This window comes from Solea solea, chromosome 19, assembly GCF_958295425.1.
Source record: "Solea solea chromosome 19, fSolSol10.1, whole genome shotgun sequence".
Classification (NCBI taxonomy): domain Eukaryota; kingdom Metazoa; phylum Chordata; class Actinopteri; order Pleuronectiformes; family Soleidae; genus Solea; species Solea solea.
The window spans coordinates 13,385,052-13,401,889 of NC_081152.1; the positions used below are offsets into that span (position 1 = coordinate 13,385,052).

Consider the following 16,838-nt stretch of genomic DNA (forward strand, 5'->3'; position numbering starts at 1 on the left):
GTTTTCTAAGAGCTGTATTTTCATTGTCACAAAAAATGAAAATAAATCGGCCTTTCTTTCACATCTGGAGTCAAATAACATAATAACAAAGCGCAACTTGTGACTGGGTTAGATGGGATGGGGCTGAAATTAGATTTTCTGTCCTACTCTGTCCCAGGCCATAAATAATACATTATAAAACTGATGCTGTGGGCCGTACAAAATCTGACATGTCAGATCTAATCTATGTACAGTAAATGCCGATATCTAGCACACAGCTGCACTCAATATGTTGAATTCGAACTTGTGAGCCTTCAAAGCCACAAAAACACAGATTGGAGCCGAACAAAACAGCCATTGTCCAAACTGTGCCCCGAGGACGATCCTCTAAACCCCTGACACAAAGAAAGAAATTCACTTATTTGATGTTGCCTCTCAAAATTCTCTGTTAATTCTTTGCATATTCAACCAATCTCATATTCCTGAACAGTCACTCTCTTGTTCGATGTCTTTTGGGCTGTTTTTACTTCTTTGCATCACCGTCTTGAAATCCCACATGAATAGTGCAGTCTCTTGTCGCCTGCTGTTTCATTTTTTTACTCTATCGTCTTTGCTTGGGATGAATCTTTTCACAGAAGAACGCCAGAGATTCCACTTGTTTTTCCTGGGCCAAACGTTGGCGATAAGGCAACAAGAAAAAGACACTGAACCTTTTTTATGAATTACAGTTAACACATTTAATACCTTACATTTAATAAATGAAACCACCAATTTAACCACTACCACAAACAATAATAATGTGAAATAATAAGTCACTGCTTGTAATAATAATGTGTTTGTTTGCGCACACATTTGCTGTGTCATGAGATAAAACCAGGTGTCAGAACTTGCATGTGAAATGCCCCATCATCAGAAATCATTGAACCTGTTCTGTATTATTGATCAATAACCAATAGCAGTGCAGGGTCTGTTTGGGGGGAGGAGCTGTGCTGGCTGTTGATATGGAAATGATATTGAAAACCAACGTGCAGCTCTACTTTACTGTAAGTATTGTGATTTGGGGGGGGAGAAAAAAAGGACCAGCACTGCAACATCACCACATCTCTGCCTCACCTGTCACAAAGGTACGTAAAAAATATTAACACCATATTCATTGCATTATTATATTATAAACACCAAAAGATGTGTTTATGTGATTATTTACCTGTTGGTTTTTAACTTTATGGGTCATTTCATTTCAGTTTCTTAACATGTATTGATGTAATTTAATGTTTTGCTTAAAAAACAAACAAAAACAAAACATATGGTGATGCATTTATCTGAGCCGGAGAAAAACAAAAACACTAGGACAGGGAAGAATATGCATCACACACACACACACACACATAACGTCCAGCTAATCCATGTGTTGACAGAACGTGTGGATTGTTCTGGACGTCTTTTGTGTTCGTGCTCGTGTGCAGTGATCAGAACTGAAAGCTTTTATGCCAGTTTAACATTCAATAGCCTGAAAGGTCCAGAGTGTCGCCCTCCGTTATGGAGGTTAATTGGCGGAAATTGAATATACTACTTATATTTATGTTTGTATAAGTGTATAATTGCTTTAAAATAAAATACAAATTGGTGTTCGCCTTGGAATAATAATTTTAGATCTATTATAACAAATAAAGAGCGAAGAAAATAATACATATCTTCAGTATAATTGTATAAAAGTGACAGAAGAAGGCTTTATTTGATCTGACAGTCAGTTGTTGATTACATGCAGACGTTGATACAACTACTAGGCTACTTCAATATATATCCCACTACTAAATCATAACGCAAGTTAGAATTATGACGTTCCGGACCTCTGCTTGAGGAAACTTTCTCTTACTGGACCTAGACTTTTAGTTGAATACCCCTGCTGTATGAGTAAAGCCATTGGGTGGCAGCAGTTTAAGGTTAACGACAAAGCTGCTGTTGTAGTAAATTGTGTGTAGGAATCAGGATATGATCACACTTCAAAAAAATTGTGTATCACAAACTGTTTCTACATTTCGTGTTAAAGCGGAAGCATATACTGCACTGAAGGGGGGAAATATGGCTCTGCCCACATCAATCCAACATGTAAATCAGCAAAGAAGATAATGGAAATGACAGAGAGTGGAGATGAGTGCTCACATCCTCTTCCACTGTAATTCTCTGCTGTGCTTGCGAACAGGAATGGAGGGGACATTTGTTGCTCTCTGCTGTCAGAGAGCAATGATTCCTAATAATATACCAAAAATAAAAAGGAAAAACAACATCATATTAATATCATTAGCACTAAGAAGAAAACGTTTCAGGATCATGTCTGTCTATTATTGTTGTGCATTGATGTGTTTCTGCAGCGTGTACATTTCCAGTAATGGCTGACCAGCAGAAGCTTGCCTCACTGTGTGTTTGGCTGTTGCTTATGGCCACACTGTGCCCAGGTGCACAGCATGTGTACAGTAAGCAAGGAGGCAGCATCAGAGGGCGAGGAAAAGGTGACGGCAGCAAAGTGTCTCTCCCTCAGAGCAAAGGCCTCCTCCCCAAGCCGGGCCTGAAGTGGGCAGGAGCAGCTGCAGCTGGTATGCTGGGGGGCACGGGCACTGGGTACGGGCTGGGGTTCCTCGGGAAGCCTAAGCACAGCTCTGGGAATCGTCATGGCCACAGGTCCACCTCTGATGGAGGTCAACAGAAAGGCCAAGGATATCACAACCGGTCTCTGTGGAGAGCCTTTGGAAACGCAGCTGCCCCTGCTCCCACAACTAACTTCCTCTGCCTCACATTTGTGGTGTCTTCTCTAGCAGTCTGGGCAAGAGGTTGATTGATCTATGCTCTGATCAAACCAAATAAAAACTCCCTTTAAATTTCCTCCTGTCCTTTCTTGTTTATTTTGGGGCTGATTATGTTTGTCTTAAAGTCTTACGTTCACATTGATATCCTGTTGACTTTATGATTGCGGGACACTGTGGGGATGGTTTATATATAAATATAAACCATTTACCATTATTCTAACAGCTGCTTTCAGTACCTTAATCATTATGCATTCACTCATATATCACTTATATCAGGCTCAACAATTATTAAGCCGATAAGGAACATTGGCTGTTTATCAGTATGAGTGCCAATGCTACATATTCCAGAAACAAATGTTCCACAAAGCAAAATAAGAGATGAACCACAAGTTTCATATGTTCCATTTTTGTCTATTTAAAAATCATGAATGACAATGCGTGACAGTGTCTTTGAAATGACATTAACTAAGTCAAATACATTATTTTATTTATGTTTATTTCACAAGTAAATGTCCATGACAAATATTTGAATCATACTAATCTCAAAATTAGTTGAGTGGAGCTTACACAAATGTAATAACCACACAAAAACAAACACACACAGATGTCTACAATCTCAGTGCAAGCTCTGCAATGCAGTTACAAAATATCCAGTCCGAAAGGGAAATAAGTGCACTTTACAAATTTTACAGCAACGACATAACCAGGATTTCAAATCAACTCAATTTAGCCAAAAATGGAAAAACTGTGGGTGTACAAGAAAACCAACAACAAAAGAAGAATCATCACAACAAAACATGTGTATATGTCACTTTAGATAAACCGCACAATGGCTGGACAGACTCAACTGCTCTTGACTTGACACATTAATATATATCGGTTATTACACACTAAACAATGGAGATTGTTATCCAGATGGAGAGAAAGAAAGAAAATATAATGAAACAAAAAAAATACACAAAAGTGCACCAGACCCACAACTGTGTGTACTGCACAGAGCTGCACATCTTCATTAGCAGGATGAGCTGGAGTGAAACAAACTAAGGTGTTTTTTAAAACTCACTGGAGCTACAGGAGGACAAGAGGAGGGGGGGGGGGGGGGGGGTAATGAAGTGAACTCAACAGCCTGGAATGTTTCACTGAAACATCAATTTCTTTCAAATGAGGCTATATTCATGTCCAATGAAAATCAAACACCCTCTGTAATTTCCAGTGATTCCCGAACATTTTCAAGTCGGCGCCAGTGCCTCCAGTTACGAGTATGCGAGTGTGACAGTTAAGAGGGTGTTGCAAAGTGAAAATTGCTATGGAACAATGAAATCATAAAAGCCTTCTCGGTTTAATTGAGCACTATCAACGAGAGGCATCGACACCGTCGGAGGCATCCTGTTTCCGCTTTCAAGAGTTATCAGATGCACTCTGGGACTTTACCGGCAGCAAAACAACAAACACAACCAACAAAAGGGCAACACACACCTGAGAGAGAAATGACACACCTACTCTGCATAAATTCAAACATGTAAAACCAGGAGTGGCTGGACCGTATGACCTGGATAAATGAGAATCTCCACAGTTGCTCTTCATGTTATCCTCTTATTTTTATTTCATTATGTGATTATTATTTTATTTTTTTTAAATAATCAAACAAACGTGTACATGGGAAAAATCTTCCGTTGTGCAAAACATATGCTTCCAATGTTTCCCAGGTTAATAAATGTTGTTTATAAATGTTGGGGCCTTAATGACGATGTCTAGGGAATCCATAAGGCTTTTATCATCTCACAATATCATTGTGGTAACTCTTGGGCATCACAAAACATGAGTAGTAGTAGGTTCCAACCCACTATCACAATCAGGCTGTGGACACCACTGGAAAACTGTAATGTAAAGCTATCCCGTTAATAAATGTATGAATGATATACAGTGATACAAAGTTTTGAAAAGTTAACTATCTTTGAAAACTGAAAACGCACTGGCAACTGTGCAAATATTCATTATTCAGACCTTGATTTTAACTTGCATTAAACTCATTTGCCCATATTTTGTTACTGGTGAAAGGGTGAATACATGGTCTATGTATATATACAGTGTATAAAAGTCGGATACATTCCCATTGTATACAGTAGCAGGTATAACTATAATCGTAATTAATTGTCACAAAAACACAAACCCTGAATCTGTTCTCTGTGTTTGCGGCGCAAAATAAGAGAGGAGATGCAAAATGCACAGCACAAAACTAACCCATTTAAAACTGACTGTTGCGTCTTAAAATGTTTTTTTTATGATTCACACATAAACATTTCCATTCCGTTTGTTAGTCTGCAGTGACACAAAGTGCTTCACTAAATATGACAAAACGAGCTCCTACAGGATGTACACGGTTTAGTGGAGAAAAATATTCATAAGTAGATTGCGGTCATGCACATACAGTATAATGGAGGAAATAGAAACCCATATGGGGTTTGGTGAAAGAGAGGCTAATTGTTCTCACTGGAGAAGGAGCATGCTGGACAGGAGCATGGCAAGGGAGGCGAGCAGCTCGACCAGCCCACAGCTCAGTAGGCTGCTACGATTCCTGGGATTCATTTGTTGCTCGGCTTTTCGTTCCACCAGAAATTGCTCTGAATAAACCATGAAGTTCTCCACACAGCGACGCATCTTCATTTGCTCAATCAGAGCCGGGTATCCAATTTCTTCAATGCCGACGGTGTCGTCGTCCCCGCCGGAAGAGCTGTTGCCCTGATTTTTCAGCAGGTCAGACCTTTTCATGCAGCGCTCTATGAAGCTGTCGTACGACTCTGCCCGTGGTGGAATTTTGTACTCAAAATCACGGCCATAATCCTTTTCATCTGTGGAGCGGGAGCCATAGCGGCGGTACATGTAGTTGTTGTAGTACTGCTCCTCTTCCGGGCTGCGGAAATTGAAATGTGGTCGAGGAAAGCGGCCTAGACCGTAACCAACGGCCATTCCGGCCACGGCACCGACACCTGCTGCGACAATGGCTTTTTTGGCAAAACCTGATGACTTTGGCTTGTATCCCATGTCCTGCACAGATCGAGAGAACGGCGACCCTCCCCTCCCATAACCGCCATGTCCATAGCCTCCTCCCCCACCACCATAATGTGGGCTGTGGATCTTATTATTTGGGTTCCAGTTGGGATAACCACCTGGGTAGCCACCACCGGCTGCTGGGTACCCACCACCGGCTGGGTACTGGTTAGGATATCCTCTGCCTGGATATTGGTTGGGATAGCCACCTGCTGGGTACCCACCACCTGCCGGGTACTGGTTAGGATATCCTCTGCCTGGATTTTGGTTGGGATAGCCACCTGCTGGGTACCCCCCACCTGCCGGGTTAGGGTTAGGATATCCTCCACCTGGATTTTGGTTAGGATATCCTCTACCTGGATTTTGGTTGGGATAGCCACCGGCTGGGTACCCACCCCCTGCCGGGTTAGGGTTAGGATATCCTCCACCTGGATTTTGGTTAGGATTTCCTCTGCCTGGATTTTGGTTGGGATATCCTCCCTGATTGGGGTAACTACCAGCTCCTGGATTACTTCCGGGGTTTTGCCTGGGATTCCCCCCTGGGTTGGTGTTGCCTGCTCCAGGGTAACTTCCACCAGCAGGGTAGGGGTTGGGGTTTCGATTGGGAGTCTGCGGCTGTCGAGGATAGTTTCCTGGCTGAGAGCTGGATGGTTTCGAATGTGACCCACCCCTGTTGGTGGACGACGGCTTTGCTTTGCTGCCGCTGCTGCTGAACCCTCCACTCTTTTTAGCCCATGTGGATTCAGTGTTCAGGAAAACCATAATAAGGAGGGCGACAACTGCAACCTCACACAGCTTCCCCATTGTGGCTCTGCAGATAAAAGCATTTGAATGTAATTACAACAAACACGATACATGATGAAAACAAGCATGACATGCAAAAAAGTGCACAGCGCTACATTTCAAAATGATCCAACATGAACAATAATGTATTATTATAGATTACAATAATTATTCATCTGTTAATCCACACTGCCCTTTTCAATCCTTCAGAATGAATTACCATCAGGTCAATCTAACAACAGATTAATAAATTAAATCAACATGTCAGCCATAACCACAACACATGGAAAGGCACAATGTACCAGGCCTGTTTTTATCTTTAGAGCAGTGAGTAAGAGGCAACGCTTCACCACCATCATCATCGTCATCATCATCCGGCCGTTCCGTTATATTTATCACTAACGCTGACTTGTTTTGTTGTTGAGATTTACGTAAAATAATCGACATGTATATAATTAGAATTGCTCCTGATTCTTACCGTGAAAATGAAGGTCTCTCGCTCTCTCTCTCTCTGCGTGTCTCTGACTCGATGCAACTGAGCTGTTGTGCTCTCTTTAGCCTCGGCTCCGTTATGGCATCGATCTGGGGTGAGCCTGGGTGTGCTCGTTTTGTTGCACAGGAAGTGCTCTGTAGGAAAAACACGTCACTGGTTTAAAAACTACCACAAAAATAATTTGATGTTTTGCACGATAGCTGTTCTCGCCGGTGTAAGATAACAAGAAACAAATGTTAATATATAAATAAAATAAATCATGATGAAATAAATAAAGTATTGTATATAGATTTGAGTACGGTTGCAAAACATTATTAAAATATGAATATAAATAAAATGTAATTGTTTAGATTGTATTAAAAATATTTCTTCTTAAATCCTTAAGGAATAATTTAACTTGTAAATTCAATAAAAAAAATTGCTTTTGAAAACAAGAAATTATACAACACAGTTGATTAATTCATAGCAAACATAGGCCGTTCCTCAATATCCATACTTGTGCGTACTTGTGCGTACTTGTGTAACCGGTGTAGTTTTGCGGTCTGCGTTGTGAAAAATTCGCCGTACGCTGGATATCTTTTGGAGGCAGTCTCCGTTTATTTCTGACACAAGGCAAGTGAAAGAGAACTCCCATCAGCATGTGAAACACACGGAAACGTGCCCTCTATAAAATAAACATGTACAGCTTGTCAAATTTAGCATGATAATCTCCATATTAGCATAATGACAATGCTAAACAATACAGAAATCACACCTGCGCACATCACGTACCTCTCCCACAACATGCAACAGCAGAAGGGGAGAGGTGAGGGCAGACACACCTGCCGTTTCTCGTGCGTACTTGTGCGTACTTGGCAAGTATATACTCCCAGCGTACTTCTCAAGTATATACTTCCCAAGTAAGCAAGTATGTACTTGCTTACTTGTATGTACAAGTATGTACTTGCTTACTTGAGTATTGAGAAACGGCCACTCTTTAAGAGGATAAGTTCTGACCGTTACACCGCGGTATATAGAACAAGCGCACCCCTAAAACCTGCGCAGTACCGCGGGGCCGTGAGCTCCTCAGCAGTTTCAGTGGCAGCAGATCTGGGATCAGCGCAGCTGTCATTGGTTAACACGGGGAAGGGTGTGACGTGCTTGTAAATCGTCAAACACCCGTATGTTATCGCGGCTTTCACAGTCCGGTGTCCACGGATGGAATCATGTTGGGAAGGAGAGACCTCCGCGGAAGAACTGCGTCCACGAGAGTAACACCGGGCACTTAATCAGTTGTGGTTAGCACGGTAGCGTTTTATGCCCGGTTGGATGAGAGATACTACCCGAGGACTGTGTTAGTATTTCACGGAAGTGAGACTGTCGGTGTCGAATGGACGGATAGAGAGAGGCAGCCAGCTGGGGCTTGACACGAAGTAGTAGCCGAACAGGGCAGAGGAGGAGGAGGAGGAGGAAGAAGAAACGCGTGCAGGGCTCACATCTTTAGCTGGGGGATGTTATCGGTACTGTCTTATGGCAGACTCGTAGCCAGGGCGGTCCTGGGCGGACTCTCTCAAACGGACGGTCGGGACTACAGCCTGGTCACCGCCAGTTATGGCTTCGGCAAAGACTTTCGCAAGGGGATCCTGAAGAAAGGGATGTGCTACGGAGACGACGCCTGCTTCATAGCGCGGCACAAAAGCGCGGATGTGTTGGGTAAGCTTCACCGACACTGGCCTGTGGGTGTGAGTTACACACCCTCTGTGTGTGACCTTCAGTGAGCTGGAGCCTCTACACGTGCAATGACCCCTCGGATGAAAACACACCACCCACCACCACCTCTGCCACCACCCTCCTGCAAAACACTGCTACAATCTCCCAGTCCTTTTTAAGGATTATTTAAGTCACACTATATAGTTTCCTTACATATGACACATAACATATCGGCCTGTGCTTCATGTCTCAAAGTCGTGCTGCTTGTTTTTATAGCACGTCCTCTTTGATTATGTTTTTGTTTTGAGGAGAAACACCGAATGACCTTTCACCTAGATTAGCCCAAACTGCAGAGTACATCGCGGCAACGCGACACATTGAACACATTTAATCAGCATGTCCAGTGCTCCACAGTTCCGCGTGGATGAAGCTGAAACAACACGTCACGACAGCGTTTAAGACTGAAAAATACAATGTCTTGCAAAGGTCAGAATGGTTGAGCATGGAGGCGGCCATATTGCAAACACCCTCGTTAGCATCCTAGCTTAGCCTAGCTTCGTTTGTAATTGCTTTGTCCTCATTGCACACAGTCACTTGAGGACAAACAACGCGAAATACTCGATTAACCACGCTGCTTATTGACTCTTACGAAACTGGTCTAATAATAGTTTAACGTCCAAGACACACACATGTGTTTAGTTTGTTTATATGACGTTAAATAGGCAGGAACAGAGTCTTGTGGGTTTACACACGGTATACCATCAAAACGAAACAAACCTGTTTGTATGGATCATGTGTTATTTCTCCAACAGCACACGGGGAGATTCACCAAGCTTCCCAGGGTTATTTTCACTTATTTGAGGATCTTATCTAGGGCTGCAACGATCAAATTCAGGGCCGTTTCGGCTTTGGGGGTCCCTTTAAGGCACCCTACTTTGCCAAACTACAACGGAGATTCCTAACCCTTTAGGTGATCCATGGAGATGCCACTATCTGTTCCACTTAACAAGCAAAACAGGCTACATTCACGACAACCTCAATTCTCAAAAACCCAAAATACATAAATTAGGCTATTACTTAAACCATAATAAGCCAGCATCCATATCAATGTACAAACAATAAAAACATAACTTAAGAACATAAGAATTCTCCTCACATGAGTCTGAACATGCATCTTAGGGAGCCCTATGTAGGAGGTTGGTCCACATACTTTAGCTTCTTAAATGTATATTTCTTGTTTCTTTGCTTCATATAACAAGAAGAACTGGTTAATGTTGGTATGTGGACAAAACAAGACATTTGAGAACAACCTTTTCAGCTTTTTGTGACATTTTATGGACCATAAAAGTACTTGGTTAATCGAGACAGTAATCGCAAGCTTGATCGATTATGAAAATAATTGTTAATCTCTTCCTCATTAACTGATCATGAATAATGCTGATCATGGCATGGAGACACTTACATCCTCAATGTTGTATAATAATGACTCAAATAATTAAATGATTACATAAACAGTAAATGTTGCATGTATTTTTAACAGTAATCAGAACTGTTTTGTTATAGGATGTTGAATGGAGCAGAACTACATATCAATTAAGGCTGCAACAAGTATTCAATTGTTAAATTGTCACCATCTTCTTTCACAATTGGTTTTGTTGTTTTTGTGAAAATAAGTTCACTTATTTCAGCTTCTTCAATGTGAATATTGCTCCTCCATGACACATATTTGATGGGTGAATGTACTTACAGTAGATTCAATGAAATGATTGACACATTTTTGGCAATGAAAATAATTGTTAATATTAAATAGGTTTCTCTTGCCATCTAGATTGATATAGTGCACTTAACAGTTGTACAGTAAGGTCTTGCAGTATCATAATGGTACATTGTGGTCTGTTGGCTTGCTTTTTCAATCAATCCCTGTAAAGCTGTGTGTTTGTAAGTGTGTGTGAGAGAGAGATGTGGAGTAATCCGGGGCGTTGTCATATTTTCAGTCTGGCATAACTTAAAAATGAATTTCTTAAGCAGATAATTAATAATTGACATTGCAGCTGAGAGGAGTTTTTCAGTTTCACTTCATTGTAAAATGCAGTTACATTTCTCCTTAAAATATGATACGATAAAACTCGCTTAACCATTGCCACAACAATAGCGATCTATTGAAATGGTTGTTGAGTCGGGGATTTGAATGTTTTCAGTTATGCATGTTTTCAGTTATGCATGCATGTTGAAGAGTATTTCACTGGTGTTTTGCGTTTTTAATGGTCTGCAGACTGATGCACAACAGTGCATTATCTCAATACTAATCTTTTATTTTTAGCATTGGTTTGAGATATGTCTGAGCACAAAAATAACCCTTTGTCCATTTTTACCCATCAGGTGTAGCAGATGGCGTAGGTGGTTGGCGAGATTATGGTGTTGACCCTTCTCAGTTCTCTGCAACCTTAATGAAAACCTGCGAGCGACTGGTGAAGGAGGGACGATTCACTCCCAGTTATCCAGTGGGTATCCTGACCTCAGGCTACTATGAGCTTCTACAAAATAAAGTTCCCTTGCTTGGTGAGTCAATTCTTTATGGTGTACAGACAGCCCGTGGTTGAGTGAGTCACGCTTGCCATAGCTAAAGTATGAGTCAGTCGGGACAGAAATTTTAATGTGGGTAATTAAAATGAATAACAGATGGCGAAATACAGAAATGCAAAAAAAAAGATACTCTTTGTACAATCATAGTTATTTACATATTTATTAAGGACTGATGGTATTAATTCAAGCTCAGCCATGCGTCCACCAAGTGAAGTTATACCCACAAGGTAACTAGCAAGATAGGCCTGTGTTTTGTTATGCCGCCACTTGAAAGTTGAAACTCAGTGACCTTATGGGGTTCAACAATTTCCCCTTTGCACACAGTGAACATTTTGCCTCCAGAATGGTTGGGAGTGCACCTGTGACATTGCTGTTGAAGGCCTGAATAGATTTTAAAGCCTGACTGTGTCCAACGTGTGACCAAGGTCACATTTCTCCTGAAACTCAGTATCTCTGACCCACAGCCAGTGCCGACACCAAATGTTACCCGCCCCCCGTCATGTTTACCAAAGGGCCTACTTTCATTTTGGGAGCCGTGGCAATGACTAAATCTGTTTTGGACCTTCCCTGCTCAAGGTCAATAGGACTGTTTGCTCCTAAAGCTGCAGTCTCTTGGGATCTTTGGATCTGCACTTTCACGGGGAACATGCTCACATAAGCAGTACATGAGTACTCTTAAGGCAGCATTTTATGTCCACTGCCTCTGGCAATATTTGCATGTTTGTATTTTCACTCTGGAGCTACCATTTCCTCAGAGTGACCCGCTCTTCTTTCGTTCACAGGGAGCAGCACAGCCTGCATTGTGGTTCTGGATCGACAAAGTCACCGGCTACACACATGCAACCTTGGTGACTCAGGTTTTCTGGTAGTCCGGGGAGGAGAGGTGGTCCATCGCTCAGATGAGCAACAGCACTACTTTAACACGCCCTTCCAGCTGTCCATCGCTCCTCCTGGAGCTGAGGGTGTGGTGCTCAGTGACAGGTCAGTCGCTCAGTGTTGGAAACATTTTTCAAATCACGGTAACTAAAGGACAAAAAAACAAAAACAAGCTATGACAACTGAGCAAATGTCTCTGCTGTAGGAACTGTCCCACCTTGTTTAAAGACCAAACAAGAACTTTGCAGCTTTGCGTCATACTCCAGTGTGTGCTGGTGTCAACATGTTTGCTGCCAAACTAAGCTATGCATCTATAAAATACCAAGAACTACTTTTGGAGTACTTTGTATCCTCCATTTTTTTTTTTTTTTCCTGATTAGGTCCATAATCATCATGTAATCATAACGTACCGTTTACATGCATGTGTTCTCCACACAGTCTTTTATTAGCTGGCTTTTCAAGTCGTTCTTTGTGTATTTTATCTCAAGAATATATTTCTTGCTGCCTGCAGATAACCACCTCAACTAAAAATGCATTAGCAGTATCGATTCAAGGTCTTTTCCCCTCATTTTCTGCATGGGTTTGAGATAAAGTACAACAAATAAGTTTTCCCTTTTTTTGGTTTGTAATGTGTCGTCTAGAAATAAAAGCCCTCCTTACCAAGCAAGAACATAATGTTAAAGGTTCCCAGTAAATACAACTAAAGTATTGGGATATGTGCCAGTAAACAGGAGGAAGTTTCGGAGTCTGCAAAGGACACACGGGACAGGCAGCTTCCAAGTCATCTGTCAGATTACCACCCATTGCTGTGTCCTTAGGATTTGGCAGAGTGACGTGCTTAATGCTGACCTGTTTGATTACACACCAGAAACTGCCAACAGCAGCTCATGCATCACGTGCTTGTGTCATTTCTGAGACTGACCTCGCCTGCTGCCCTTTTGTCTTCTAGTCCTGAAGCAGCCGATAACGCCTCTTTCGACGTGCAGCTCGGGGACATCATCCTCACGGCAACCGATGGCCTCTTTGACAACATGCCAGACTACATGATTCTTCAGGAACTCAAAAAACTGAAGGTGCCACATCTGAACGTATTTCACTCACACCATCATGAGCTGTATCCAGGTTAACATTACACATTATGTGCAGAAACATTTAAGATTCTGTCACATTTCAGCGTTTTCTTTGTTTTTCCATTCCAGAATACCAACTATGACAGCATCATGCAGACAGCACAGAGCATAGCAAAGCAAGCACATGATCTTGCCTACGACCCAAACTATATGTCACCTTTTGCACAGTTTGCCTGTGACAATGGCCTGAATGTAAGAGGTAAGTGTACTGTGCTGTTTTTTGTCTAAAGAAATTGTAATTATAATATAATAAAAAAAATGTTACTTATAGTGCACACCTTTTTTTTCTTGAAGATGCACTGCAATTCCTGGTGTTTTTGGTTGTATTATTTGAATTGCTTGTGTAATATTATTGATATGTAGAATATAGTATGGCCTCAGCTCCTCACACTCTTTGGTCTTTTTCTGCAGGAGGGAAACCAGACGATATCACGGTGCTGCTGTCTATTGTGGCTGAATATACAGACTAAAAGTGTGTGTGTATGTGTGCTTCTCTGGGGCTGATCCTTTCTTCCTTCCCAATCTGCCTGAGTCTTCCATCTGCAGCCCTCCCAAAGTGCGTCTTGAGGGCTGTTCAGAGAGGCCCTAACGACATGACACGACACACTCTTTGCTTTGGGAATCGCATCCATCCATGTAACAGTTGGGGTATTTTATTGTTTCTGAGCTTGGAACGGTTTAGAGGATGCAGGCAAAGAAGACCGTTTGACGTGGTCCAGATGCAATAGGAGCCGAATACAGTGGGTTGAAGGATGCTGGTCAGTGATCCCGACTGTCATGGTGTGACATTAAGACGTTTTAGATGATTTGATGGAGACACAGTAATCCGCAGCAATTTGGATTTACTATGGGTTTTAAAATGGTAGACCTTGTGTATAAAAAGTGATAAGAGGAGTAAGCCATGGTTTTTGGATTTTTGAAGACGTAAATAATCCTGTGTTTTTTTTGTTTTTTTCCATGGTCCATGTTGTGAACATGCTTGAACAAACCGCATCGACGGATCGAGTAAGATGATGTTGGGAGGTTTATGGAGAATAAAATAGTAGGCGTTGGTAATGTTGAATTATAGAGGGTTGATTCCATCAGATCAATGAAATCGCATGTAAGGTTAATAAGTTTGGTTGCTTGACCAAGGGATCCATCAGTGCGCACATCTTGATAAGTTGTACATATTTTTTTGTTTTTCGGGGGGCAAAGTTCTGGCCTTTTCTGTTGTCTTCGTTTGTTCAGGCAAAGAGATATTTTGTTACTGTTGTAGATGAGGTACACATGCATTCATACATTTATTTTCCTGTATGTATAGACGTTAATTTGAAGTGAGCTTTATCAATCCCACACTTCCATTTGCTGAAACGAACAAGACATTTTGTTGAGATCGATTGCTGCAGTTTGTGTGGTCGGAGGGATGTTAGTTGTGTGTGTGTGTGTGTGTGTGTGGTGTGTGGTGTGTGTGTGTGTGTGTATATGATTATAGATGTGAGGGATTGTTAAATGGAATATGTGATGTATTTGATGTTGATATTTGTTATCTGACAAAGCTAAAGCTAGCATCTGGGAATGCTTATGATTGCGATGATAGGTCAGGCAAATAAAGGAAAATATGTATTTTTTTATGTTGTATAGTTTTAAAAGAAATGAGTTTGAAAACGTCTAACATTTATGTGATGAGTGAGTTTTTTATGCCCCTCTTCCTTTCTCCCTTCTTTGTTTGCTGCTTCTGTTTAGTCATTGAGATGTCTATTGACAAGATTCATTGCGTGTTTTTCTGCTGGCTTTCATCCAATTACGTTTATCAAAGACACAGACAACAATACTGTACTGCTCATGATATTCCGTCCCCTTGTCCAACAGCTAGACCTATTTGTTCAGACAACGTCTATACCTTTTTTTAAAAGCAGGTGCACCAAAGACTTGTTTTCTTTTGTTTGTCATTTTGCTTTGTTGCTGTTTACATCATACAGCAATACTGTAAATCCCCTGTGCTCCTCCTGAGTGTGTTTGATGGAAAGAAGTGTCAGTGGTAATGTTGAGACGCACATAAATATATTTAGTATGCCTGAAGTAGTGTGAAAGACAGATGTACCGTTTTCTTGGTTTAAGTTATCTTAAAGAACGTATTCCACAGGTTTACAAACCAAAGAAGGAAAGCCATTTATATGTGATGAGGGCAACACTGTATGGCCTGCTGTAAAGATAAGATTGTGATGATGGAGACCAGTATTGTCACTGTGTTGTTCTCATGGTAGACAATTCAAAATTTCTGCCATATTTTAATCCACTTGCATTAGAAATTTGGGATTCTACCAACAAATCATCCATGTGATGGCTCAGCAGTGCAACACATGACCACATTTAACATAAATTTAACACAGTAGCGAGTTGTTGAAAGATTATCTGTCCTGTCCTTTTTTTGTTTTCTTTGTTTGCCCCAGTTTCCACAATTGTATCGTGTTCTCATCTTTTGCAAGTTTATGTACAAATGTTCTGAACTTGTGTTTTTAGTCTCATGATAAAGCTATATTTGACAGAGGGGTGTAACTATACGCAGAGGGAGGGATGGGGGAATGAGTAATGGTGCTGTGTACTTTTAAAATGTGTGAGTGAGCACAGTTTCAGCCTTAATGAATAGCTAGACCTGTAATCAAGAGGCCTTTCCTGTCATTGCAAGCTTGTCTCGTCTCCCTCACTTTGCCCAGTGTTTGATGTACGGTAAATGCCCCCACTTGTTCTGTCCTTCAAAGTTGTTCTCAAAGGTGCTTCTGCAGTCTCTATGGTGTGATTGTCCTCCAGCAAGCAATGTCTGTGCGTATGAAAGACACACCTATGACGGTGTATACAATGTGTAACAATACAGGTCTAATTTATGTAAATATGTTTTCAAATATGTACAATATTTAAATAAAGAATCTAGTATTTATACTAAATTTATTTGCTTTTGTGATTTCATGCTATTTTTCATCTTCAAATAAAGAGGTTCTATATATAGACGATTATATAATATTAAAACATGTAAAGAGAAGAATCAGTATTAAAAAGACATGACATGAAAGCTATTAATGTTAATACAAGAGGAAGGGAATTGGGCTTATAATCAGAGGTCACCAGTTCAATCCCCCATTGCGCCTTGGGCACATGTAAGTGCAGCCCACTGCTCCTGTGCCTAGATTGTGTGTAATAAGGATGGGTTAAATACAGAGGTCAAACTCATTATGCCTAATTGGTGTGTGTGCAAAAATAGCTAATTCTAATTCTAAACATTATGTAATTGAAAATATTTACATAAAATATAACGTGCATTAAATTCCTCCAATACATAAAGGTGTTTACTGTTCATCCAAATACTGAGTCACTATTTTGATTGGTTTGGAGCCAAATTTTCTTCCATTAAAACTGGACAGTTTTGACGGTCCTCCACATCCAAAAAACGAACTTCACCCCTCAGTCACAAACTTGTGA

At 41.1% G+C, this 16,838-nt stretch overlaps 2 protein-coding genes across 2 annotated transcripts; one reads left to right on the forward strand and one right to left on the reverse strand.

Annotated features, from left to right (window-relative positions):
• Positions 1 to 3,259: 3,259 nt before the first annotated feature.
• Positions 3,260 to 9,727, reverse strand: prnpb (prion protein b). Its single transcript, XM_058617036.1, has 3 exons — positions 9,571 to 9,727; positions 7,090 to 7,238; positions 3,260 to 6,639 (listed from the first exon to the last, which is right to left on the reverse strand). Exon 3 carries the CDS (start codon positions 6,630 to 6,632, stop codon positions 5,268 to 5,270), a length of 1,365 nt encoding a protein of 454 aa, XP_058473019.1. The 5' UTR covers positions 6,633 to 6,639; positions 7,090 to 7,238; positions 9,571 to 9,727; the 3' UTR covers positions 3,260 to 5,267.
• On the forward strand, positions 8,266 to 16,306 carry LOC131446070 (protein phosphatase PTC7 homolog). The gene is made up of 6 exons (XM_058617037.1): positions 8,266 to 8,796; positions 11,173 to 11,352; positions 12,159 to 12,357; positions 13,202 to 13,325; positions 13,452 to 13,581; positions 13,794 to 16,306. Exons 1-6 carry the CDS (start codon positions 8,595 to 8,597, stop codon positions 13,850 to 13,852), a joined length of 894 nt encoding a protein of 297 aa, XP_058473020.1. The 5' UTR covers positions 8,266 to 8,594; the 3' UTR covers positions 13,853 to 16,306.
• Positions 16,307 to 16,838: the final 532 nt, after the last annotated feature.

Excerpts from the sequence above, each read along its gene's own strand:
- prnpb (XM_058617036.1), bottom strand. The coding sequence starts at position 6,632 with ATGGGGAAGCTGTGTGAGGTTGCAGTTGTCGCCCTCCTTATTATGGTT.
- LOC131446070 (XM_058617037.1), top strand. The coding sequence starts at position 8,595 with ATGTTATCGGTACTGTCTTATGGCAGACTCGTAGCCAGGGCGGTCCTG. Across the intron at positions 8,797-11,172 it reads CAAAAGCGCGGATGTGTTGG|GTGTAGCAGATGGCGTAGGT; the intron begins GTAAGCTTCACC and ends TTTACCCATCAG. Across the intron at positions 13,582-13,793 it reads CAATGGCCTGAATGTAAGAG|GAGGGAAACCAGACGATATC; the intron begins GTAAGTGTACTG and ends CTTTTTCTGCAG.